This window comes from Leptodactylus fuscus, unplaced genomic scaffold (genome assembly GCF_031893055.1).
Source record: "Leptodactylus fuscus isolate aLepFus1 unplaced genomic scaffold, aLepFus1.hap2 HAP2_SCAFFOLD_208, whole genome shotgun sequence".
NCBI lineage: Eukaryota > Metazoa > Chordata > Amphibia > Anura > Leptodactylidae > Leptodactylus > Leptodactylus fuscus.
The window spans coordinates 81,022-108,174 of NW_027440231.1; the positions used below are offsets into that span (position 1 = coordinate 81,022).

Genomic DNA, 27,153 nt, shown 5'->3' on the forward strand with positions numbered 1-27,153 from the left:
AAAAAACATTGCCATCTCACCCAGGATGGCATCCCTGACCTCGGAGGCAGTGTGCTGTCTGTCCCCCAAGCTGATGAGCTTCAGCACGGCCTGCTGACGTCTCCCCATGCCAGTGTTACAGAGTTTCCAGCTCGTAGCTGGGGTCGATTTAACGGCAGAGGAGGAGGAGGGTGGTGTTTCAGCACTCCTGCCAGGAATATTGGGCGGGGAGACAAGGCAGGCCGCCACAGTGTGTGACCCGGTCCCAGCCTTAACTACATTCAGCCAGTGTGCCGTGATTGAGATGTAGCGTCCCTGGCCGCATGCACTTGTCCACGCGTCGGTGGTCAAGTGGAACTTTGTGCAACTTAGTGCAGAACTTAGGGCCCGCCTGATGTTACGGGACACGTGCTGGTGCAAGGCTCAACTCACCCCAAGGGCCAAAAACACTGCTGGTGAATTTTGTTCAGTTCCAAAGGACTCTGTGTTTAGATTTGGCTCAGTCGCAGCTCCAGGACAGGCCTTGGAAGACAAGGTTTCCTTTAGTGGCTCCATCTCAGCAGGATGATGATGGTGAAGCTTGGTTAACTCTGGTGTCAGAAGGGAAAGTGGTTTCTGATCTCCATGTAAAGTACTGGAGCATGTTGTTTGGACAATTAACACCTGATCAGAACCCTGTAGAGGTCATGTAGAGTCCCATATTAGAGGACCATTACCGCTAGTAGTGGTTGCAGCCAATTCTCCACCTTTGCGGCCCTCTAAATCAAAGTTACCCCCAGGACTTGATGCCAAAATGTTATCAATTTCCCAATCACAATCAAGGTCAATGTCTGGGTCCTCAGTCCAATCCACTGCATCAATCCAACACAATGAGAGGGATGGTTCTGGAACCACCGGGGCTAACACTCTGCTGGTGCAAGGCTCTACTCCCTCCAAGGGCCAAAAACACTGCTGGGAGCTCAGCTTAAGGGCCTGGAACTTCATTTGGAAGGGCTCACGTTAAGGGCCATAAAAGTGAATTTTGGAAGGTCTCACCACATCACACACATCCACAATGACAGGTCGGGGGGGGGGGGGGGGGGGGGTTCCCATTGTCTATTCCATCTGTGGTTGACATGGGCAACATGATTTAAAGGGGGGCTTGTTAATGTTTCTTTAGCTTAAATTTGAGGTTGGGGAAGAAAGAAGGTTTCCCGGTATTTCCCCCCCACTTTGATAGAGGTTGTAGTGAGTGTGTATAGTGTGTAGTTGTTAGGCTGTGATAGTGGGGTAATAGAGGGGCTTTGGGGTGTTAGATGCCCCCAGACATGCGCCCCCTGCTGGCTCAGTTACATTGCAGAGGTGTCGGCATCATTTCCTGGGGTGTCATAGTGGACTTGGTGACTCTCCTGAGGTGAATGGTGGGGTCCCCTGAAACGAAGCATTTTCCCCATAGACTATAATGGGGTTCCAGATTCCTTCCAATAGTCCAATATTGAGCGGCTATTCGAAACGAATAACGAATATTTTACTGTTTGCTCATCTCTACCCACCAATCCTCCGACCTCTGACCATGGAGCCCCTACAATTAAGACATGAGACTTTCCCTTTCACAGCAGGGAACGGAGGAGACGTTCATCAAGTTTAATTATTTATTACAGAACAAGCACCGGCACTCGACGAGAACTAGAATGGAGGGGGTTAATAAACAGTCTTTTAATAAAGACATCGTTATTTTCAATATGAAAAAAATAACCTGAAATCGTGCAAAAAAAAAAAAAAAAAAATGCAAAGAACCTGAAATGTGGAAGGTACAAGGCTCATCAGCAACGGCGTCCGTGCACATAGAAAAATAGCCATTCTCTGCATTCGTAACGGGCCGTCTCATCCAAGGTGACATGGAAAGGAAAAGGCCAACGCTTCTCGGCAAGGACGTGAGCCTTCTAGTCGGCAAATCCTCAAAAACATTGGCAAAATACATCTCGGTTGGAAGGACTAACGCTAATACTCAAGACTTTGGCGCAGGAACAACTAAGTTACCAAGAAAGACCAACACAAAAGAAGGGACCGGTCGAGACCATCCGAGGTCAGAGGGGGCATCGTCTCACAGGTAATACAAGCATGCTAAAGTCCCGAACGTTACAAAAAGTCAGACTCCACCAAACAACTGAAAGACAACCAACGGCAAGATCTTGCGTCTTGTGCACCTTTTCATAAAAATGGCTTCTTCCATGGAAGAATCTTCAAGTGTCGTCACTTGCTAAGAGTGGTCACCTCTGCGGACGTCTCACAAGACCTGTTTGATGTATAGAAAGTCGCCCACGTTGCGGGCCCCTAAGGGGCTTCTCTCCATGTGGATGGCCTGATGGACGATCAGATTGCTGTTTCGAGTGAAACATTTTCCACAGACGGGACACGAGTAGGGTTTCTCTCCCGTATGGCCCGTCAGATGGTTTAGAAGACTAGGTTTGTTGGAAAAGAGCTTCCCGCACTCCGAACAGGTCAATCGCTCTCGACGGTGATTTCTCCTGTGGTTTGCAAAATCCGACCTGCGCACAAATATTTCGGAACACTCCGAGCACTTGTAATCCTTCTTCACTTGCGAGGCAGAAGCTTCCTCGGCAGCCGCCTCCTCTGTCCCTGAAGTCTTGGGCTGTGGACGATCTTTGGAGAGGAAGGTCTCGGTGCTGCTGACGGCCACTTCACCTTCATCTGATCCCGAACCCTCTTCGATGGGTGCAAAGCTGTATTTTGTGTGCGCGTGTTTAATGAGGGCAGAGACGTCAGTGTCAAAGCTACTTCCCTCGTCAAAATGGATAAAGTCGTTGTGCAGGTGGTTCCCCCCGTACACTGCAGAAGCAGCTTCGGAATACGTTGATGGATACTGCGGTGTATGATCTACTGGTGTAAAAACATCTGGTTCGGACGCGGTTCCTTCTTCACATGAATCGGTTTCCTCATCCGAACCATAGCCTGCGTACCGCCTACGCTCAGCGGGCCTGTAGTCATCGGTGTCCGCAAAGTTTCCTTCTTCATCTGACATGGACTCCTCTTTGACCTGGAAGCTTGTGTACTGGAACTCCTCCGTGGACGTGTAGTCTGGATCGGTGACACTAGCCTCCTCGTACGTCACGGGCTCCTCCTTAATCTGGACAGACGTATACTGTATATGAGCCGTGGTGGAAGGTTCGTCATGGTCATCGCCGCCATCACTCGGAACGGACTCCGATTTAACATGAGTGAATGGATAGTGCTCGGAGGGGTTGCCAGATGTATAAAATTCGGAATCTGTGATGTCTCCGCCTTCACATGAATCGGGCTCCTCTTTAATAGCCCTCGTGTCTTCGGTCTGGACAGTGGCTTCTGCGTCCATTGGGTTGTTTTCTGCTTGGACGGGAGATTCTTCTTTGACAAATGTAGATTTATAGGGGGGCAGCTTTTTAATAAAGGGACCTGGAGAAGAAAGAAGAAATAAAGGCGATGTCTAAGACTCCAGAGTGATGGCCCATCCTTAGGACTGGTGACCAACATGACACTGGTGCAACTCCAACCAGGTGATAGCTGAAGTGTGTATAGGCTGTATACATCCCGGATATACTCGAGTATAAGGGTGCGTTCACACTAAGTATACGCTGAGCTGTTCTGAACGTAAATGGGAGCCGGCATACCAGCGCTCCCCATTGAAATGAATGGGATCTGCTTTGTACGCGCTGATTCTGAACGCTCAGCGTATACTTAGTGTGAATGCACCCTAAGCCGAGTTTTAAAAGTGCACCTCGGCTTATACTCGCGTCAATACGATAATTGGAAATGTCACGTGACCGGTCCGCAGTGAAAGACATCTGTGGGAGGGTGCTGGAGCAGCGATAGGCGAGTGGTGAGGCAGCGCCCCAAAATGTTTCCAGAGCGTCTTCTCTGCCTTGGAGACATCTTAAGGTGGCCCTGGAGACAGCACTGCCTCACCGTCCACCTATCGCTGCTCCAGCGGCCGCCCACAGATGTCTTTTACTGCGGACCAGTGAAATTACCACGTAATTGACTCGACCGTATTGACTTGCTGCAGCGGACCTCCGTTCTAGTGCCGGCCACCTCCCCCGGCTAGAACGCAGGCTGGGTGACGTGGCCACGTTAGCGCAGGCCCGCACCCGGCGTATGTCGATGACATCTTACTGCGTCTCGGCACAGGCAGCGCCATCACGCCCCCTACACTGAGACGTAGGAGCAGCCGCGGGAGAAGACGAGCAGTGGCGGCAGCAGGAGCAGCGCGAGGTCGGTAAGTATGAGAACTTAATGTCTGTTTGTCCCCGAGCCTGCTCACTGCCGACCCCCACGTTAGGCCGCGAAGGCCGGCAGTGAGTAGGCCCGAGTCCAGGCTGCGATCCCACTGCTGCTATTATTATACTCTTATACTCTTTTCAGACCCCCGAGTATAATAATCGGAGCCCATGGGGAGGTGAGAGAACATAATAATCACTGATACTCACCTCTCTGGGATCTGATGTTACTCCTAGCAGGCTTCAGGCCTATATGGTAATATCCCCCATAGGTCACGTGGTCTGGGATATTACCATATAGGCCCAAAGCCTGTGGTAGTAGTAATAGCCTGTTACTGCTAGCACAGGCTTTGGGCCTGTACGGCAACAGGCTGCTACTGCTACCATAAGGCTTTGGGCCTGTATGATAATGCCACAGACGTCTGGCATTATGGTAGCAGTAGCAGCCTGTTGCCATATAGGCCCCAAGCCTGTGCTAGCAGTAACAGGCTATTACTACTACCACAGGCTTTGGGCCTGTATGATAATGCCACAGACGTCTGGCATTATGGTAGCAGTAACAGCCTGTTGCCATATAGGCCCCAAGCCTGTGCTAGCAGTAACAGGCTATTACTACTAGCACAGGCTTTGGGCCTATTGGTAATATCCCAGACCACGTGACATCTGGGATATTACCATATAGGCCTGAAGCCTGCTAGGAGTAACATGAGCACAAACAGAATGTCATGCATTTTCCTCTCTCGGCTTATACTCAAGTCAATAAGTTTTCCCCGTTTTTTGTGGTAAGATTAGGGGCCTCGGCTTATACTTGAGTATATACTGATCTGTGTCAGTGCCTGGGGTTGCAGCCCCTCTCGTCTCATGTTGATGACCCATCCTAAGAGTAGGCCATCAGTCTTGGACAACCCTGGTAATTGCATTATCTCCCATAGTCATTCCCTTACCTGGGGTTACCACTCTGGGATGACTTGTGACCGCGTCTTCAGCAGTTTCCACCCGATCCATGCAGAATGAGACGGTAGCGTCCTCAGGTTTTTGGGAGTCCTAAAACCAAAGGTACCGTCATTGTACAGCACTCCTTTGTGCTCCTGCCCAGCGTCTCACCATTCCTGGAAGTTCTTACCTCTCCAGACAGCTGGTGAATGATCCTGAAGGTCAATTCCAGGATCTTCTGGTCATTAGGAGGTGGAAACACTGTGACGGGGCTGTGGGTCCTGCTCCATCCTCCTGGGGTGTGGGGACTGCCAGCAGGAGCGACTCTCTCCCCCGAAGTCTTCTTCACCACAATACACTCCTACAGAAAGAGATGAGTATGAGTATGGTTCCCAATCTCTGTGGGTGACCTTTCACCCCTCAAACCCCCCGCACCTCTCCAGTCAGCAGGCACATTATCTCCAGGGTCAGGTTGAAGATGTTCTCAGAAATCTTGCGCCTGTCTGGTTTTTCCCGGGCCTGTGGTTGCCCCATTGAAAGTGGATTTGCCTAGAAGTGAAGGAAGAATACATGATGGCACCCCAAGGAAATAGCAAGGCCCCCCAAAACTCAGCCACAGGTCTTGAAGGTAACTTTGGTCCTCCATCCGTCAGATTGTGACGTCAAACTTCACTACTGGACAGTTCTGGAGAACCACATCGGTGCTGAAGCTAACGCTCTCCCGGCACTGTCAGAAGGGCGCGGCTCATATATACATATACGTGTCTGTGACCATGAGCGCCCCCCCCTGACTGCACACTCCCATAGACTTGCACCCTCGGGTGGTGATGACGCTGAGCTGTAAGGCTTGCCTTTCTGACAGTGGAAGGAGATTAGTGCCTATACTAACCCTAGTGATATCTCCGGCCCCGGGTAGCTAACGGCGCGCTTAATGCAACGTACTGTCAGCTGTCACTCTGTATATAATAGCGCCGATCTGCAAGGACATGAAAATCACGTCCCCTGCACCCCACCTGATCAGAGCTCTAGTCTAGGACTGACAGGTACAAGGGACCTCCAATCTCACAGTCAGGGGCTGCCCGAGCAGTCAGGGACCCACCAACCATTAAAGGGGAACTGGTATACTGGTATACCTGACATGGCAGGAAGCGGCCGTCTGTGTTCTCCCCTCACTAGGGGCCTGTGCGCACCGTGTGACTGACAGCGCCGCTATATAGTGCGCATGAGCGATCAATACAGGGAGAGTGTACGGACACCTGCAAGGTCACTCATACTAACTACATACTAGGGGTGGGGGAGGAGGCACACTAAAAGGAGGAGGAGCAGAATGGGGACAGCAGGGAGGAGCTACACCAAGAGGAGGAGGAGACTGGGGACAGCAGGGAGGAGTCACACTAAAAGAAGGAGGAGACTGGGGACAGCAGGGAGGGGCTACACTAAAAGAAGGAGGAGACTGGGGGACAGCAGGGAGGAGACTGGGGGACAGCAGGGAGGAGCCACACTAAAAGAAGGAGGAGCAGCATGGGGACAGCAGGGAGGAGCCACACTAAAAGAAGGAGGAGCAGCATGGGGACAGCAGGGAGGAGCCACACTAAAAGAAGGAGGAGACTGAGGACAGCAGGGAGGAGTCACACTAAAAGAAGGAGGAGACTGGGGGACAGCAGGGAGGAGCCACACTAAAAGAAGGAGGAGCAGCATGAGGACAGCAGGGAGGAGCTACACTAAAAGGAGGAGACTGGGGACAGCAGGGAGGAGCCACACTAAAAGGAGGTGGAGCAGCATGAGGACAGCAGGGAGGAGCCACACTAAAAGAAGGAGGAGCAGCATGGGGACAGCAGGGAGGAGCTACACTAAAAGGAGGAGACTGGGGACAGCAGGGAGGAGCCACACTAAAAGGAAGAGGAGCAGCATGGGGACAGCAGGGAGGATCCACACTAAAAGAAGGAGGAGACTGGGGGACAGCAGGGAGGAACCACACTAAAAGAAGGAGGAGACTGGGGGACAGCACGGAGGAGCCACACTAAAAGAAGGAGGAGCAGCATGGGGACAGCAGGGAGGAGCCACACTAAAAGAAGGAGGAGACTGAGGACAGCAGAGAGGAGTCCCACTAAAAGAAGGAGGAGCAGCATGGGGACAGCAGGGAGGAGCCACACTAAAAGGAGGAGGAGCAGAATGGGGACAGCAGGGAGGAGCTACACCAAGAGGAGGAGGAGACTGGGGACAGCAGGGAGGAGCCACACTAAAAGGAAGAGGAGTAGCATGGGGACAGCAGGGAGGATCCACACTACAAGAAGGAGGAGCAGCATGGGGACAGCAGGGAGGAGCCACACTAAAAGAAGGAGGAGACTGAGGACAGCAGAGAGGAGTCACACTAAAAGAAGGAGGAGCAGCATGGGGACAGCAGGGAGGAGCCACACTAAAAGGAGGAGGAGACTGAGGACAGCAGAGAGGAGTCACACTAAAAGAAGGAGGAGCAGCATGGGGACAGCAGGGAGGAGCCACACTAAAAGAAGGAGGAGACTGAGGACAGCAGGGAGGAGTCACACTAAAAGAAGGAGGAGCAGCATGGGGACAGCAGGGAGGAGCCACACTAAAAGAAGGAGGAGACTGGAAACTGCAGGGAGGAGTCACACTAAAAGGAGGAGGAGACTGGGGACAACAGGGAGGAGTCACACTAAAAGGAAGAGGAGACTGGAAAAAGCAGGGAGGGGCTACACTAAAAGAAGGAGGAGACTGGGGAAAGCAGGGAAGAGCCACACTAAAAGGAAGAGGAGCAGCATGGGGACAGCAGGGAGGAGTCACACTAAAAGGAAGAGGAGCAGCATGGGGACAGCAGGGAGGAGTCACACTAAAAGAAGGAGGAGCAGCATGGGGACAGCAGGGAGGAGCCACACTAAAAGAAGGAGGAGCAGCATGGGGACAGCAGGGAGGAGCTACACTAAAAGGAGGAGACTGGGGGACAGCAGGGAGGAGCCACACTAAAAAAAGGAGGAGCAGCATGAGGACAGCAGGGAGGAGCTACACTAAAAGGAGGAGACTGGGGACAGCAGGGAGGAGCCACACTAAAAGGAGGTGGAGCAGCATGAGGACAGCAGGGAGGAGCCACACTAAAAGAAGGAGGAGCAGCATGGGGACAGCAGGGAGGAGCTACACTAAAAGGAGGAGACTGGGGACAGCAGGGAGGAGCCACACTAAAAGGAAGAGGAGCAGCATGGGGACAGCAGGGAGGATCCACACTAAAAGAAGGAGGAGACTGGGGGACAGCACGGAGGAGCCACACTAAAAGAAGGAGGAGCAGCATGGGGACAGCAGGGAGGAGCCACACTAAAAGAAGGAGGAGACTGAGGACAGCAGAGAGGAGTCACACTAAAAGAAGGAGGAGCAGCATGGGGACAGCAGGGAGGAGCCACACTAAAAGGAGGAGGAGCAGAATGGGGACAGCAGGGAGGAGCTACACCAAGAGGAGGAGGAGACTGGGGACAGCAGGGAGGAGCCACACTAAAAGGAAGAGGAGCAGCATGGGGACAGCAGGGAGGATCCACACTAAAAGAAGGAGGAGACTGGGGAACAGCAGGGAGGAACCACACTAAAAGAAGGAGGAGCAGCATGGGGACAGCAGGGAGGAGCCACACTAAAAGAAGGAGGAGCAGCATGGGGACAGCAGGGAGGAGCTACACTAAAAGGAGGAGACTGGGGGACAGCAGGGAGGAGCCACACTAAAAGAAGGAGGAGCAGCATGAGGACAGCAGGGAGGAGCTACACTAAAAGGAGGAGACTGGGGACAGCAGGGAGGAGCCACACTAAAAGGAGGTGGAGCAGCATGAGGACAGCAGGGAGGAGCCACACTAAAAGAAGGAGGAGCAGCATGGGGACAGCAGGGAGGAGCTACACTAAAAGGAGGAGACTGGGGACAGCAGGGAGGAGCTACACTAAAAGGAGGAGACTAGGGGACAGCAGGGAGGAGCCACACTAAAAGAAGGCGGAGACACACTAAAAGAAGGAGGAGCAGCATGAGGACAGCAGGGAGGAGCCACACTAAAAGGAGGAGACTGGAAACAGCAGGGAGGAGCCACACTAAAAGAAGGCGGAGACTGGGGGACAGCAGGGAGGGGCTACACTACAAGAAGGAGGAGCAGCATGGGGACAGCAGGGAGGAGCCACACTAAAAGAAGGAGGAGACTGGGGGACAGCAGGGAGGGGCTACACTACAAGAAGGAGGAGCAGCATGGGGACAGCAGGGAGGAGCTACACTAAAAGGAGGAGACTAGGGACAGCAGGGAGGAGCTACACTAAAAGAAGGAGGAGCAGCATAGGGGCAGCAGGGAGGAGCTACACTAAAAGGAGGAGACTAGGGGACAGCAGGGAGGAGCCACACTAAAAGAAGGAGGAGACTGGAAACAGCAGGGAGGAGCCACACTAAAAGAAGGCGGAGACACACTAAAAGGAGGAGCAGCATAGGGACAGCAGGGAGGAGCCACACTAAAAGAAGGAGGAGACTGGAAACAGCAGGGAGGAGCCACACTAAAAGAAGGCGGAGACACACTAAAAGGAGGAGCAGCATGGGGACAGCAGGGAGGAGCCACACTAAAAGAAGGAGGAGACTGGAAACAGCAGGGAGGAGCCACACTAAAAGAAGGCGGAGACACACGAAAAGGAGGAGCAGTATGGGGACAGCAGGGAGGAGCCACACTAAAAGAAGGCGGAGACACACGAAAAGGAGGAGCAGCATGGGGACAGCAGGGAGGAGCCACACTAAAAGAAGGAGGAGACTGGGGGACAGCAGGGAGGAGCTACACTAAAAGAAGGAGGAGACTGGAAACAGCAGGGAGGGGTTACACTAAAAGAAGGAGGAGACTGGAAACAGCAGGGAGAGGCTACACTAAAAGAAGGAGGAGACTGGGGAAAGCAGGGAGGAGCCACACTAAAAGGAAGAGGAGCAGCATGGGGACAGCAGGGAGGGGCCACACTAAAAGAAGGAGGAGACTGGGACAGCAGGGAGGGGCCACACTAAAAGAAGGAGGAGACTGGGGACAGCAGGGAGGGGCTACACTAAAAGAAGGAGGAGACTGGAAACAGCAGGGAGAGGCTACACTAAAAGAAGGAGGAGACTGGGGGACAGCAGGGAGGAACCACACTAAAAGAAGGAGGAGACTGGGGGACAGCACGGAGGAGCCACACTAAAAGAAGGAGGAGCAGCATGGGGACAGCAGGGAGGAGCCACACTAAAAGAAGGAGGAGACTGAGGACAGCAGAGAGGAGTCCCACTAAAAGAAGGAGGAGCAGCATGGGGACAGCAGGGAGGAGCCACACTAAAAGGAGGAGGAGCAGAATGGGGACAGCAGGGAGGAGCTACACCAAGAGGAGGAGGAGACTGGGGACAGCAGGGAGGAGCCACACTAAAAGGAAGAGGAGTAGCATGGGGACAGCAGGGAGGATCCACACTACAAGAAGGAGGAGCAGCATGGGGACAGCAGGGAGGAGCCACACTAAAAGAAGGAGAAGACTGAGGACAGCAGAGAGGAGTCACACTAAAAGAAGGAGGAGCAGCATGGGGACAGCAGGGAGGAGCCACACTAAAAGGAGGAGGAGACTGAGGACAGCAGAGAGGAGTCACACTAAAAGAAGGAGGAGCAGCATGGGGACAGCAGGGAGGAGCCACACTAAAAGAAGGAGGAGACTGAGGACAGCAGGGAGGAGTCACACTAAAAGAAGGAGGAGCAGCATGGGGACAGCAGGGAGGAGCCACACTAAAAGAAGGAGGAGACTGGAAACTGCAGGGAGGAGTCACACTAAAAGGAGGAGGAGACTGGGGACAACAGGGAGGAGTCACACTAAAAGGAAGAGGAGACTGGAAAAAGCAGGGAGGGGCTACACTAAAAGAAGGAGGAGACTGGGGAAAGCAGGGAAGAGCCACACTAAAAGGAAGAGGAGCAGCATGGGGACAGCAGGGAGGAGTCACACTAAAAGGAAGAGGAGCAGCATGGGGACAGCAGGGAGGAGTCACACTAAAAGAAGGAGGAGCAGCATGGGGACAGCAGGGAGGAGCCACACTAAAAGAAGGAGGAGCAGCATGGGGACAGCAGGGAGGAGCTACACTAAAAGGAGGAGACTGGGGGACAGCAGGGAGGAGCCACACTAAAAAAAGGAGGAGCAGCATGAGGACAGCAGGGAGGAGCTACACTAAAAGGAGGAGACTGGGGACAGCAGGGAGGAGCCACACTAAAAGGAGGTGGAGCAGCATGAGGACAGCAGGGAGGAGCCACACTAAAAGAAGGAGGAGCAGCATGGGGACAGCAGGGAGGAGCTACACTAAAAGGAGGAGACTGGGGACAGCAGGGAGGAGCCACACTAAAAGGAAGAGGAGCAGCATGGGGACAGCAGGGAGGATCCACACTAAAAGAAGGAGGAGACTGGGGGACAGCACGGAGGAGCCACACTAAAAGAAGGAGGAGCAGCATGGGGACAGCAGGGAGGAGCCACACTAAAAGAAGGAGGAGACTGAGGACAGCAGAGAGGAGTCACACTAAAAGAAGGAGGAGCAGCATGGGGACAGCAGGGAGGAGCCACACTAAAAGGAGGAGGAGCAGAATGGGGACAGCAGGGAGGAGCTACACCAAGAGGAGGAGGAGACTGGGGACAGCAGGGAGGAGCCACACTAAAAGGAAGAGGAGCAGCATGGGGACAGCAGGGAGGATCCACACTAAAAGAAGGAGGAGACTGGGGAACAGCAGGGAGGAACCACACTAAAAGAAGGAGGAGCAGCATGGGGACAGCAGGGAGGAGCCACACTAAAAGAAGGAGGAGCAGCATGGGGACAGCAGGGAGGAGCTACACTAAAAGGAGGAGACTGGGGGACAGCAGGGAGGAGCCACACTAAAAGAAGGAGGAGCAGCATGAGGACAGCAGGGAGGAGCTACACTAAAAGGAGGAGACTGGGGACAGCAGGGAGGAGCCACACTAAAAGGAGGTGGAGCAGCATGAGGACAGCAGGGAGGAGCCACACTAAAAGAAGGAGGAGCAGCATGGGGACAGCAGGGAGGAGCTACACTAAAAGGAGGAGACTGGGGACAGCAGGGAGGAGCTACACTAAAAGGAGGAGACTAGGGGACAGCAGGGAGGAGCCACACTAAAAGAAGGCGGAGACACACTAAAAGAAGGAGGAGCAGCATGAGGACAGCAGGGAGGAGCCACACTAAAAGGAGGAGACTGGAAACAGCAGGGAGGAGCCACACTAAAAGAAGGCGGAGACTGGGGGACAGCAGGGAGGGGCTACACTACAAGAAGGAGGAGCAGCATGGGGACAGCAGGGAGGAGCCACACTAAAAGAAGGAGGAGACTGGGGGACAGCAGGGAGGGGCTACACTACAAGAAGGAGGAGCAGCATGGGGACAGCAGGGAGGAGCTACACTAAAAGGAGGAGACTAGGGACAGCAGGGAGGAGCTACACTAAAAGAAGGAGGAGCAGCATAGGGGCAGCAGGGAGGAGCTACACTAAAAGGAGGAGACTAGGGGACAGCAGGGAGGAGCCACACTAAAAGAAGGAGGAGACTGGAAACAGCAGGGAGGAGCCACACTAAAAGAAGGCGGAGACACACTAAAAGGAGGAGCAGCATAGGGACAGCAGGGAGGAGCCACACTAAAAGAAGGCGGAGACACACTAAAAGGAGGAGCAGCATGGGGACAGCAGGGAGGAGCCACACTAAAAGAAGGAGGAGACTGGAAACAGCAGGGAGGAGCCACACTAAAAGAAGGCGGAGACACACGAAAAGGAGGAGCAGTATGGGGACAGCAGGGAGGAGCCACACTAAAAGAAGGCGGAGACACACGAAAAGGAGGAGCAGCATGGGGACAGCAGGGAGGAGCCACACTAAAAGAAGGAGGAGACTGGGGGACAGCAGGGAGGGGCTACACTAAAAGAAGGAGGAGACTGGAAACAGCAGGGAGGGGTTACACTAAAAGAAGGAGGAGACTGGAAACAGCAGGGAGAGGCTACACTAAAAGAAGGAGGAGACTGGGGAAAGCAGGGAGGAGCCACACTAAAAGGAAGAGGAGCAGCATGGGGACAGCAGGGAGGGGCCACACTAAAAGAAGGAGGAGACTGGGACAGCAGGGAGGGGCCACACTAAAAGAAGGAGGAGACTGGGGACAGCAGGGAGGGGCTACACTAAAAGAAGGAGGAGACTGGAAACAGCAGGGAGGAGCTACACTAAAAGAAGGAGGAGACTGGGGACAGCAGGGAGGAGCTACACTAAAAGAAGGAGGAGACTGGGGACAACAGGGAGGAGCTACACTAAAAGAAGGAGGAGACACACTAAAAGAAGGCGGAGACACACTAAAAGGAGGAGCAGCATGGGGACAGCAGGGAGGAGCCACACTAAAAGAAGGAGGAGACTGGAAACAGCAGGAAGGAGCCACACTAAAAGAAGGAGGAGACTGGGGACAACAGGGAGGAGCTACACTAAAAGAAGGAGGAGACACACTAAAAGAAGGCGGAGACACACGAAAAGGAGGAGCAGTATGGGGACAGCAGGGAGGAGCCACACTAAAAGAAGGCGGAGACACACGAAAAGGAGGAGCAGCATGGGGACAGCAGGGAGGAGCCACACTAAAAGGAGGAGACTGGGGGACAGCAGGGAGGAGCTACACTAAAAGAAGGAGGAGACTGGAAACAGCAGGGAGGGGTTACACTAAAAGAAGGAGGAGACTGGAAACAGCAGGGAGGGGCTACACTAAAAGAAGGAGGAGACTGGGGAAAGCAGGGAGGAGCCACACTAAAAGGAAGAGGAGCAGCATGGGGACAGCAGGGAGGGGCCACACTAAAAGAAGGAGGAGACTGGGACAGCAGGGAGGGGCCACACTAAAAGAAGGAGGAGACTGGGGACAGCAGGGAGGGGCTACACTAAAAGAAGGAGGAGACTGGAAACAGCAGGGAGGAGCTACACTAAAAGAAGGAGGAGACTGGGGACAGCAGGGAGGGGCCACACTAAAAGAAGGAGGAGACTAGGGGACAGCAGGGAGGAGCTACACTAAAAGAAGGAGGAGACTGGAAACAGCAGGGAGGAGCTACACTAAAAGAAGGAGGAGACTGGGGACAACAGGGAGGGGCTACATTAAAAGGCGGAGCAGACTGAGGACAGCAGGGAGGAGTCACACTAAAAGAAGGAGGAGACTGGGGAAAGAAGGGAGGAGTCACACTAAAAGGAAGAGCAGCAGCATGGGGACAGCAGGGAGGAGCCACACTAAAAGAAGGAGGAGACTAGGGGACAGCAGGGAGGAGCTACACTAAAAGAAGGAGGAGACTGGAAACAGCAGGGAGGAGCTACACTAAAAGAAGGAGGAGACTGGGGACAGCAGGGAGGGGCCACACTAAAAGAAGGAGGAGACTGGGGACAGCAGGGAGGAGCCACACTAAAAGAAGGAGGAGACTGGAAACAGCAGGGAGGGGCTACACTATAAGGAGGAGGAGACTGGAAACAGCAGGGAGGGGCTACACTAAAAGAAGGAGAAAACTGGGGACAACAGGGAGGGGCTACACTAAAAGAAGGAGGAGACGGGACAGCAGGGAGTGGCTACACTAAAAGGAGGAGGAGACTGGGGACAACCGGGAGGGGCTACACTAAAAGAAGGAGGAGACTGGGGACAACAGGGAGGGGCTACACTAAAAGGAGGAGGAGACTGAGGACAGCAGGGAGGAGCCACATTAAAAGAAGGAGGAGACTGGTGACAGCAGGGAGGAGCCACACTAAAAGGAGGAGGAGACTGGGGACAGCAGGGAGGAGCCACACTAAAAGAAGGAGGAGACTGGGGACAGCAGGGAGGGGCTACACTAAAAGAAGGAGGAGACTGGAAACAGCAGGGAGGAGCCACATTAAAAGAAGGAGAAGACTGGGGACAGCAGGGAGGAGCCACACTAAAAGGAAGAGGAGCAGCATGGGGACAGTAGGGAGGAGCCACACTAAAAGAAGAAGGAGACTGGGGACAGCAGGGAGGAGCCACACTAAAAGAAGAAGGAGACTGGGGACAGCAGGGAGGGGCCACACTAAAAGAAGAAGGAGACTGGGGACAGCAGGGAGGGGCCACACTAAAAGAAGGAGGAGACTGGGGACAGCAGGGAGTGGCTACACTAAAAGAAGGAGGAGACGGGACAACAGGGAGGGGCTACACTAAAAGAAGGAGGAGACGGGACAGCAGGGAGTGGCTACACTAAAAGGAGGAGACTGGGGACAACAGGGAGGGGCTACACTAAAAGGAGGAGACTGGGGACAACAGGGAGGGGCTATACTAAAAGGAGGAGGAGACTGAGGACAGCAGGGAGGAGCCACATTAAAAGAAGGAGGAGACTGGGGACAGCAGGGAGGAGCCACACTAAAAGGAGGAGGAGATTGGGGACAGCAGGGAGGAGCCACACTAAAAGAAGGAGGAGACTGGGGACAGCAGGGAGTGGCTACACTAAAAGAAGGAGGAGACTGGAAACAGCAGGGAGGAGCCACATTAAAAGAAGGAGAAGACTGGGGACAGCAGGGAGGAGCCACACTAAAAGAAGGAGGAGACTGGGGACAACAGGGAGGGGCTACACTAAAAGGAGGAGACTGGGGACAGCAGGGAGGAGCCACACTAAAAGAAGGAGGAGACTGGGGACAGCAGGGAGGGGCTACACTAAAAGAAGGAGGAGACGGGGGACAGCAGGGAGGGGCTACACTAAAAGAAGGAGGAGACGGGGACAGCAGGGAGGGGCCACACTAGAAGAAGGGGGGGAGTAGAGACAGCAGGGAGGAGCCACACTAGAAGGAGGAGCAGCATGGGGACAGCAGGGAGGAGCCACACTAGAAGGAGGAGAGTGGGGTGCACGGACAGAGGTGTCTGCTATACATGACTTCGCGGGAGGAGGATGGTCACATGACTACAAGAGGGCCGCTGCTAACCAGACCATTGTGGTAAAGACAGAACATTACAATAACACATTGTCTGGCAGGACTAAGACACTGATGGAACAATCTCGTCTATAACTTGTCCCCATCTTGTGTAGAAGACATTGTGGATGAAACTCACAGAGAGGGTAAGACAGAGGTCACTGACCGAGTCGCCATGTTGGCGTTGCAGAGGGTTGCGCTGATGTTGTACAGAGGGCTCCAGATGAGATCTCTTACACGGGGGCTTTACCCACCGCTCCTCTCGTGGACACTCGCCCTGGAACACGGATGGAACGGCGTCTCTCTTCAATGTCTTTCGCAGCCCCCCCGGCACATAACAATCCTCGGTGAAGTGTTCGGAGCAGATTCGGTAGCGGTCGCCTTTCTTGGCCTCCAGAATCCTTTCGGCGGTGTCTTCGATATTCCCGATGTCCTGGCCGCTCCGCTCGATGCACAGGAGCCACGTCCTGATCTTATCCAGGCGGTTCGGAAAGACGTGAAAGATGACGTTGGGCGAGAACTTCTTCCTGGCGGAGGAGGAGCATCGCTGGACAAAGCATCGCGGCATCTTACTCCTGCTGGGGTGGGGGAGAAGACAATATAAGAGCGGCAAGGAACGAGACGAGGAACCTCCGGCCCCAACACTGACCCTCGCACTGCCGCCGTCATCTGTCACAGCCAGGAGCAGCGAGACGTCTCCAGACTCCAGAAGAAGGAGAAGCTCAAGAAAGGACCTGCTGGAGGAAGTGACAAGACTGTGAGCGCAGGAGGCGGAGCCAGAGGAGACCACACCCACATCAGGGCAGAGCCAGAGGAGACCACACCCACATCAGGGCAGAGCCAGAGGAGACCACACCCACATCAGGGCAGAGCCATCCAGGAGAAACAGCAAGACCAGCCAGGGTGACAGGAAGGGCCCAAAATACAGACGGGGGGGGGGGTGACAGGAGGGGCCCAAAATACAGACGGGGGGTGACAGGAAGGGCCCAAAATACAGACGGGGGGTGACAGGAAGGGCCCAAAATACAGACGGGGGGGTGACAGAAAGGGCCCAAAATACAGACCGGGGGGGGGTTGGGGGTTGACAGGAAGAGCCCAAAATACAGACGGGGGGTGACAGGAAGGGCCCAAAATACAGACGCGGGGGTGACAGGAAGGGCCCAAAATACAGACGGGGGGGTGACAGGAAGGGCCCAAAATACAGACGGGGGGGGGTGACAGGAAGGGCCCAAAATACAGACGGGGGTGACAGGAAGGGCCCAAAATACAGACGGGGGGGCGACAGGAAGGGCCCAAAATACAGACGGGGGGTGACAGGAGGGGCCCAAAATACAGACGGGGGGGGGGGGGAGACAGGAAGGGCCCAAAATACAGACAGGGGGGCAAGAGAAGGACCCAAAATACAGACAAGGGGTGACAGGAAAGTCCCAAAATACAGACGGGGGGGGCGACAGGAAGGGCCCAAAATACAGACAGGGGGGCAAGAGAAGGACCCAAAATACAGACGGGGGGGACGACAGGAAGGGCCCAAAATACAGACAAGGGGTGACAGGAAAGGCCCAAAATACAGACGCGGGGGTGACAGGAAGGGCCCAAAATACAGACGCGGGGGTGACAGGAAGGGCCCAAAATACAGACGGGGGGGTGACAGGAAGGGCCCAAAATACAGACGGGGGGGGGGGGTGACAGGAAGGGCCCAAAATACAGACGGGGGTGACAGGAAGGGCCCAAAATACAGACGGGGGGGCGACAGGAAGGGCCCAAAATACAGACGGGGGGTGACAGGAAGGGCCCAAAATACAGACGGGGGGGGGGGGGGGGCGACAGGAAGGGCCCAAAATACAGACAGGGGGGCAAGAGAAGGACCCAAAATACAGACAAGGGGTGACAGGAAAGTCCCAAAATACAGACGGGGGGGCGACAGGAAGGGCCCAAAATACAGACGGGGGGGGGGGGGTGACAGGAGGGGCCCAAAATACAGACGGGGGGTGACAGGAAGGGCCCAAAATACAGACGGGGGGTGACAGGAAGGGCCCAAAATACAGACGGGGGGGTGACAGGAAGGGCCCAAAATACAGACCGGGGGGGGGGTTGGGGGTTGACAGGAAGAGCCCAAAATACAGACGGGGGGTGACAGGAAGGGCCCAAAATACAGACGCGGGGGTGACAGGAAGGGCCCAAAATACAGACGCGGGGGTGACAGGAAGGGCCCAAAATACAGACGGGGGGGTGACAGGAAGGGCCCAAAATACAGACGGGGGTGACAGGAAGGGCCCAAAATACAGACGGGGGTGACAGGAAGGGCCCAAAATACAGACGGGGGGGCGACAGGAAGGGCCCAAAATACAGACGGGGGGTGACAGGAGGGGCCCAAAATACAGACGGGGGGGGGGGGAGACAGGAAGGGCCCAAAATACAGACAGGGGGGCAAGAGAAGGACCCAAAATACAGACGGGGGGGACGACAGGAAGGGCCCAAAATACAGACAAGGGGTGACAGGAAAGGCCCAAAATACAGACGCGGGGGTGACAGGAAGGGCCCAAAATACAGACGCGGGGGGTGACAGGAAGGGCCCAAAATACAGACGGGGGGGTGACAGGAAGGGCCCAAAATACAGACGGGGGGGGGGGGGGTGACAGGAAGGGCCCAAAATACAGACGGGGGTGACAGGAAGGGCCCAAAATACAGACGGGGGGGCGACAGGAAGGGCCCAAAATACAGACGGGGGGTGACAGGAAGGGCCCAAAATACAGACGGGGGGGGGGGGCGACAGGAAGGGCCCAAAATACAGACAGGGGGGCAAGAGAAGGACCCAAAATACAGACAAGGGGTGACAGGAAAGTCCCAAAATACAGACGGGGGGGCGACAGGAAGGGCCCAAAATACAGACAGGGGGGCAAGAGAAGGACCCAAAATACAGACGGGGGGGACGACAGGAAGGGCCCAAAATACAGACAAGGGGTGACAGGAAAGGCCCAAAATACAGACGGGGGGGGGGGCGACAGGAAGGGCCCAAAATACAGACAGGGGGTGACAGGAAGGGCCCAAAATACAGGTCCGGCCCCTTAGATCTGCAGAGTATTACAGGTCCGGCCCCTTAGATCTGCAGAGTATTACACGGCCGGCCCCTTAGATCTGCAGAGTATTACACGGCCGGTCCCTTAGATCTGCAGAGTATTACAGGTCCGGCCCCTTAGATCTGCAGAGTATTACACGGCCGGCCCCTTAGATCTGCAGAGTATTACAGGTCCGGCCCCTTAGATCTGCAGAGTATTACAGGTCCGGTCCCTTAGATCTGCAGAGTATTACAGGTCCGACCCCTTAGATCTGCAGAGTATTACAGGTCCGACCCCTTAGATCTGCAGAGTATTACAGGGCCGGCCCCTTAGATCTGCAGAGTATTACAGGTCCGGTCCCTTAGATCTGCAGAGTATTACAGGTCCGGTCCCTTAGATCTGCAGAGTATTACAGTCCGGCCCCTTAGATCTGCAGAGTATTACAGGTCCGGTCCCTTAGATCTGCAGAGTATTACACGGCCGGCCCCTTAGATCTGCAGAGTATTACACGGCCGGCCCCTTAGATCTGCAGAGTATTACACGGCCGGCCCCTTAGATCTGCAGAGTATTACAGGACCGGCCCCTTAGATCTGCAGAGTATTACAGGTCCGGTCCCTTAGATCTGCAGAGTATTACAGGTCCGGTCCCTTAGATCTGCAGAGTATTACAGGTCCGGCCCCTTAGATCTGCAGAGTATTACAGGGCCGGCCCCTTAGATCTGCAGAGTATTACAGGTCCGGTCCCTTAGATCTGCAGAGTATTACACGGCCGGCCCCTTAGATCTGCAGAGTATTACAGGTCCGGTCCCTTAGATCTGCAGAGTATTACAGGTCCGGCCCCTTAGATCTGCAGAGTATTACAGGTCCGGCCCCTTAGATCTGCAGAGTATTACAGGTCCGGTCCCTTAGATCTGCAGAGTATTACAGGGCCGGCCCCTTAGATCTGCAGAGTATTACAGTCCGGCCCCTTAGATCTGCAGAGTATTACAGGGCCGGCCCCTTAGATCTGCAGAGTATTACAGGTCCGACTCCTTAGATCTGCAGAGTATTACACGGCCGGCCCCTTAGATCTGCAGAGTATTACAGGTCCGACCCCTTAGATCTGCAGAGTATTACAGGTCCGGCCCCTTAGATCTGCAGAGTATTACAGGTCCGGCCCCTTAGATCTGCAGAGTATTACAGGTCCGGCCCCTTAGATCTGCAGAGTATTACAGGTCCGGCCCCTTAGATCTGCAGAGTATTACACGGCCGATCCCTTAGATCTGCAGAGTATTACACGGCCGGCCCCTTAGATCTGCAGAGTATTACACGGCCGGCCCCTTAGATCTGCAGAGTATTACAGGTCCGGTCCCTTAGATCTGCAGAGTATTACAGGTCCGGTCCCTTAGATCTGCAGAGTATTACAGGTCCGGTCCCTTAGATCTGCAGAGTATTACAGGTCCGGTCCCTTAGATCTGCAGAGTATTACAGGTCCGGCCCCTTAGATCTGCAGAGTATTACAGGACCGGCCCCTTAGATCTGCAGAGTATTACAGGTCCGGCCCCTTAGATCTGCAGAGTATTACAGGTCCGGCCCCTTAGATCTGCAGAGTATTACAGGTCCGGCCCCTTAGATCTGCAGAGTATTACACGGCCGATCCCTTAGATCTGCAGAGTATTACACGGCCGGCCCCTTAGATCTGCAGAGTATTACACGGCCGGTCCCTTAGATCTGCAGAGTATTACAGGGCCGGTCCCTTAGATCTGCAGAGTATTACAGGTCCGGTCCCTTAGATCTGCAGAGTATTACAGGTCCGGTCCCTTAGATCTGCAGAGTATTACAGGTCCGGTCCCTTAGATCTGCAGAGTATTACAGGTCCGGTCCCTTAGATCTGCAGAGTATTACAGGTCCGGCCCCTTAGATCTGCAGAGTATTACAGGTCCGGTCCCTTAGATCTGCAGAGTATTACAGGGCCGGCCCCTTAGATCTGCAGAGTATTACAGGTCCGGCCCCTTAGATCTGCAGAGTATTACACGGCCGGCCCCTTAGATCTGCAGAGTATTACACGGCCGGCCCCTTAGATCTGCAGAGTATTACACGGCCGGCCCCTTAGATCTGCAGAGTATTACAGGGCCGGCCCCTTAGATCTGCAGAGTATTACAGGGCCGGCCCCTTAGATCTGCAGAGTATTACAGGGCCGGCCCCTTAGATCTGCAGAGTATTACACGGCCGGCCCCTTAGATCTGCAGAGTATTACAGGTCCGGTCCCTTAGATCTGCAGAGTATTACAGGGCCGGCCCCTTAGATCTGCAGAGTATTACAGTCCGGCCCCTTAGATCTGCAGAGTATTACAGGTCCGGCCCCTTAGATCTGCAGAGTATTACAGGTCCGGCCCCTTAGATCTGCAGAGTATTACATGGCCGGCCCCTTAGATCTGCAGAGTATTACAGGTCCGGTCCCTTAGATCTGCAGAGTATTACAGGTCCGGTCCCTTAGATCTGCAGAGTATTACAGGTCCGGCCCCTTAGATCTGCAGAGTATTACAGGTCCGGCCCCTTAGATCTGCAGAGTATTACACGGCCGGCCCCTTAGATCTGCAGAGTATTACAGGTCCGGCCCCTTAGATCTGCAGAGTATTACACGGCCGGCCCCTTAGATCTGCAGAGTATTACACGGCCGGCCCCTTAGATCTGCAGAGTATTACAGGGCCGGCCCCTTAGATCTGCAGAGTATTACAGGACCGGCCCCTTAGATCTGCAGAGTATTACAGGTCCGGTCCCTTAGATCTGCAGAGTATTACAGGTCCGGCCCCTTAGATCTGCAGAGTATTACACGGCCGGCCCCTTAGATCTGCAGAGTATTACAGGTCCGGCCCCTTAGATCTGCAGAGTATTACAGGTCCGGCCCCTTAGATCTGCAGAGTATTACAGGTCCGGTCCCTTAGATCTGCAGAGTATTACAGGGCCGGCCCCTTAGATCTGCAGAGTATTACACGGCCGGTCCCTTAGATCTGCAGAGTATTACAGGTCCGGTCCCTTAGATCTGCAGAGTATTACAGGTCCGGTCCCTTAGATCTGCAGAGTATTACAGGTCCGGTCCCTTAGATCTGCAGAGTATTACAGGTCCGGCCCCTTAGATCTGCAGAGTATTACAGGGCCGGCCCCTTAGATCTGCAGAGTATTACAGGTCCGGCCCCTTAGATCTGCAGAGTATTACACGGCCGGCCCCTTAGATCTGCAGAGTATTACAGGTCCGGCCCCTTAGATCTGCAGAGTATTACACGGCCGGCCCCTTAGATCTGCAGAGTATTACAGGTCCGGCCCCTTAGATCTGCAGAGTATTACACGGCCGGTCCCTTAGATCTGCAGAGTATTACACGGCCGGCCCCTTAGATCTGCAGAGTATTACACGGCCGGCCCCTTAGATCTGCAGAGTATTACAGGTCCGGTCCCTTAGATCTGCAGAGTATTACAGGGCCGACCCCTTAGATCTGCAGAGTATTACAGGGCCGGTCCCTTAGATCTGCAGAGTATTACACGGCCGGCCCCTTAGATCTGCAGAGTATTACACGGCCGGCCCCTTAGATCTGCAGAGTATTACAGGTCCGGCCCCTTAGATCTGCAGAGTATTACACGGCCGGCCCCTTAGATCTGCAGAGTATTACACGGCCGGCCCCTTAGATCTGCAGAGTATTACAGGTCCGGTCCCTTAGATCTGCAGAGTATTACAGGGCCGACCCCTTAGATCTGCAGAGTATTACACCCTTTCTCTCCCTACCCCCTCTATCAGCAGACTATCTCCCCCTCAGTACGTACACTTCCCCCTCAGTACGTACACTTCCCCCTCAGGCCCGGTACTCGGGCTCCGCTCTCCGTTGATGTCGCTCCCGGTCTCCGCCTCCACTTTCTCCTCTCACCGGAATTCCGGGTCAGGCAGTCACGTGGGCGGCATCCAGCCAATCACCGGCCGCGCTCCGGATTCCCGCCCTGTCACTAGGCACGTGTCCCGAGGGGCGGAGCCTGCGGCCTATTGTGTCCGGCTGAGGAAACAGCGAGTGAGGAGAAGATGCAGAGTACAGGGCTAGAGGGCCGACCCGACTACACTGCGAGGGGGCCCCGACTACACAGCCAGAGTGCTCCGACTACAGAGACCCGACTACACTGCGAGGGGGCCCTGACTACACAGCCAGAGTGCTCCGACTACAGAGACCCGACTACACTGCGAGGGGGCCCCGACTACACAGCCCCGACCCGACTACACAGCGAGTGAGGAGAAGACGCAGAGTACAGGGCTAGAGGGCCGACCCGACTACACTGCGAGGGGGCCCCGACTACACAGCGAGTGAGGAGAAGACGCAGAAAGCCCAAGAGACGAGAACAGGACTATAGGGCCGACCCGACTACACTGCGAGGGGGCCCCGACTACACAGCCAGAGTGCTCCGACTACAGAGACCCGACTACACTGCGAGGGGGCCCCGACTACACAGCCCCGACCCGACTACACAGCGAGTGAGGAGAAGACGCAGAGTACAGGGCTAGAGGGCCGACCCGACTACACTGCGAGGGGGCCCCGACTACAGAGACCCGACTACACTGCGAGGGGGCCCCGACTACAGAGACCCGACTACAGAACTAGAGCCCCGACTACACAGCCAGAGTGCTCCGACTACACAGCCCCGACCCGACTACACAACCAGAGCCCCGACTACACAACCAGAGTGCTCCGACTACAGAGACCCGACTACACTGCGAGGGGGCCCCGACTACAGAGACCCGACTACACTGCGAGGGGGCCCCGACTACACAGCCAGAGTGCTCCGACTACAGAGACCCGACCCGACTACACAACCAGAGCCCCGACTACACAACCAGAGTGCTCCGACTACAGAGACCCGACTACACTGCGAGGGGGCCCCGACTACACAGCGAGTGAGGAGAAGACGCAGAAAGCCCAAGAGACGAGAACAGGACTATAGGGCCGACCCGACTACACTGCGAGGGGGCCCCGACTACACAGCCAGAGTGCTCCGACTACAGAGACCCGACTACACTGCGAGGGGGCCCCGACTACACAGCCAGAGTGCTCCGACTACAGAGACCCGACTACACTGCGAGGGGGCCCTGACTACACAGCCAGAGTGCTCCGACTACAGAGACCCGACTACACTGCGAGGGGGCCCCGACTACACAGCCAGAGTGCTCCGACTACAGAGACCCGACTACACTGCGAGGGGGCCCCGACTACACAGCCAGAGTGCTCTGACTACAGAGACCCGACTACACTGCGAGGGGGCCCCGACTACACAGCCAGAGTGCTCTGACTACAGAGACCCGACTACACTGCGAGGGGGCCCCGACTACACAGCCAGAGTGCTCCGACTACAGAGACCCGACTACACTGCGAGGGGGCCCCGACTACACAGCTAGAGTGCCTAGACTACAGAGACCCGACTACACTGCGAGGGGGCCCCGACTACACAACCAGAGTGCTCCGACTACAGAGACCCGACTACACTGCGAGGGGGCCCCGACTACACAACCAGAGTGCTCCGACTACAGAGACCCGACTACACTGCGAGGGGGCCCTGACTACACAGCCAGAGTGCTCCGACTACAGAGACCCGACTACACTGCGAGGGGACCCCGACTACACAACCAGAGTGCTCCGACTACAGAGACCCGACTACACTGCGAGGGGGCCCTGACTACACAGCCAGAGTGCTCCGACTACAGAGACCCGACTACACTGCGAGGGGGCCCCGACTACACAGCCAGAGTGCTCCGACTACAGAGACCCGACTACACTGCGAGGGGGCCCTGACTACACAGCCAGAGTGCTCCGACTACAGAGACCCGACTACACTGCGAGGGGGCCCCGACTACACAACCAGAGTGCTCCGACTACAGAGACCCGACTACACTGCGAGGGGGCCCCGACTACACAGCCAGAGTGCTCCGACTACACAGCCCCGACTACACTGCGAGGGGGCCCTGACTACACAGCCAGAGTGCTCCGACTACAGAGACCCGACTACACTGCGAGGGGGCCCCGACTACACAGCTAGAGTGCCTAGACTACAGAGACCCGACTACACTGCGAGGGGGCCCCGACTACACAACCAGAGTGCTCCGACTACAGAGACCCGACTACACTGCGAGGGGGCCCTGACTACACAGCCAGAGTGCTCCGACTACAGAGACCCGACTACACTGCGAGGGGGCCCCGACTACACAACCAGAGTGCTCCGACTACAGAGACCCGACTACACTGCGAGGGGGCCCTGACTACACAGCCAGAGTGCTCCGACTACAGAGACCCGACTACACTGCGAGGGGGCCCTGACTACACAGCCAGAGTGCTCCGACTACAGAGACCCGACTACACTGCGAGGGGGCCCCGACTACACAGCCAGAGTGCTCCGACTACAGAGACCCGACTACACTGCGAGGGGGCCCCGACTACACAGCGAGTGAGGAGAAGACGCAGAAAGCCCAAGAGACGAGAACAGGACTATAGGGCCGACCCGACTACACTGCGAGGGGGCCCCGACTACACAACCAGAGTGCTCCGACTACAGAGACCCGACTACACTGCGAGGGGGCCCCGACTACACAGCGAGTGAGGAGAAGACGCAGAAAGCCCAAGAGACGAGAACAGGACTATAGGGCCGACCCGACTACACTGCGAGGGGGCCCCGACTACACAGCCAGAGTGCTCCGACTACAGAGACCCGACTACACTGCGAGGGGGCCCCGACTACACAGCCAGAGTGCTCCGACTACAGAGACCCGACTACACTGCGAGGGGGCCCTGACTACACAGCCAGAGTGCTCCGACTACAGAGACCCGACTACACTGCGAGGGGGCCCCGACTACACAGCCAGAGTGCTCCGACTACAGAGACCCGACTACACTGCGAGGGGGCCCTGACTACACAGCCAGAGTGCTCCGACTACAGAGACCCGACTACACTGCGAGGGGGCCCCGACTACACAACCAGAGTGCTCCGACTACAGAGACCCGACTACACTGCGAGGGGGCCCTGACTACACAGCCAGAGTGCTCCGACTACAGAGACCCGACTACACTGCGAGGGGGCCCCGACTACACAGCCAGAGTGCTCCGACTACAGAGACCCGACTACACTGCGAGGGGGCCCTGACTACACAGCCAGAGTGCTCCGACTACAGAGACCCGACTACACTGCGAGGGGGCCCCGACTACACAACCAGAGTGCTCCGACTACAGAGACCCGACTACACTGCGAGGGGGCCCCGACTACACAGCGAGTGAGGAGAAAACGCAGAAAGCCCAAGAGACGAGAACAGGACTATAGGGCCGACCCGACTACACTGCGAGGGGGCCCCGACTACACAGCCAGAGTGCTCCGACTACAGAGACCCGACTACACTGCGAGGGGGCCCCGACTACACAGCCAGAGTGCTCCGACTACAGAGACCCGACTACACTGCGAGGGGGCCCCGACTACACAGCGAGTGAGGAGAAGACGCAGAAAGCCCAAGAGACGAGAACAGGACTATAGGGCCGACCCGACTACACTGCGAGGGGGCCCCGACTACACAGCCAGAGTGCTCCGACTACAGAGACCCGACTACACTGCGAGGGGGCCCCGACTACACAGCCAGAGTGCTCCGACTACAGAGACCCGACTACACTGCGAGGGGGCCCCGACTACACAGCCAGAGTGCTCCGACTACAGAGACCCGACTACAGAACTAGAGCCCCGACTACACAGCCAGAGTGCTCCGACTACACAGCCCCGACCCGACTACACAACCAGAGTGCTCCGACTACAGAGACCCGACTACACTGCGAGGGGGCCCCGACTACAGAGACCCGACTACACTGCGAGGGGGCCCCGACTACACAGCCAGAGTGCTCCGACTACACAGCCCCGACCCGACTACACAACCAGAGCCCCGACTACACAACCAGAGTGCTCCGACTACAGAGACCCGACTACACTGCGAGGGGGCCCCGACTACAGAGACCCGACTACACTGCGAGGGGGCCCCGACTACA

The 27,153-nt window shown here is 55.7% G+C and overlaps 1 protein-coding gene across 4 annotated transcripts; it reads right to left on the reverse strand.

Moving 5' to 3' along the window:
• Positions 1–1,596: 1,596 nt before the first annotated feature.
• Positions 1,597–23,029, reverse strand: LOC142187366 (uncharacterized). 4 transcript variants are annotated; one of them, XM_075261567.1, is made up of 7 exons: positions 22,945–23,029; positions 16,725–16,809; positions 16,242–16,650; positions 5,601–5,714; positions 5,356–5,526; positions 5,177–5,276; positions 1,597–3,411 (listed from the first exon to the last, which is right to left on the reverse strand). In XM_075261567.1, the coding sequence occupies exons 2-7, from the start codon at positions 16,742–16,744 to the stop codon at positions 2,246–2,248; spliced, it is 1,980 nt and encodes a 659-aa protein (XP_075117668.1). In that variant the 5' UTR covers positions 16,745–16,809; positions 22,945–23,029; the 3' UTR covers positions 1,597–2,245. The 4 variants fall into 4 exon arrangements, with proteins under 4 accessions (XP_075117668.1, XP_075117669.1, XP_075117670.1 ...); XM_075261568.1 differs by having other exon boundaries at positions 16,725–16,812; XM_075261569.1 differs by lacking the exon at positions 22,945–23,029 and adding an exon at positions 22,925–22,936 and having other exon boundaries at positions 16,725–16,812.
• Between the last annotated feature and the right edge of the window lie 4,124 nt (positions 23,030–27,153).

Bases quoted from the DNA above. Each gene is read 5' to 3' on its own strand.
- LOC142187366 (XM_075261567.1), bottom strand. From the start codon at position 16,744: ATGACGGCGGCAGTGCGAGG. The intron at 5,527-5,600 runs GTGCGGGGGGTT...CTCTTTCTGTAG, and splicing joins TGTGCCTGCTGACTGGAGAG to GAGTGTATTGTGGTGAAGAA. The intron at 3,412-5,176 runs GTAAGGGAATGA...TTTCTTCTCCAG, and splicing joins TCCCAGAGTGGTAACCCCAG to GTCCCTTTATTAAAAAGCTG.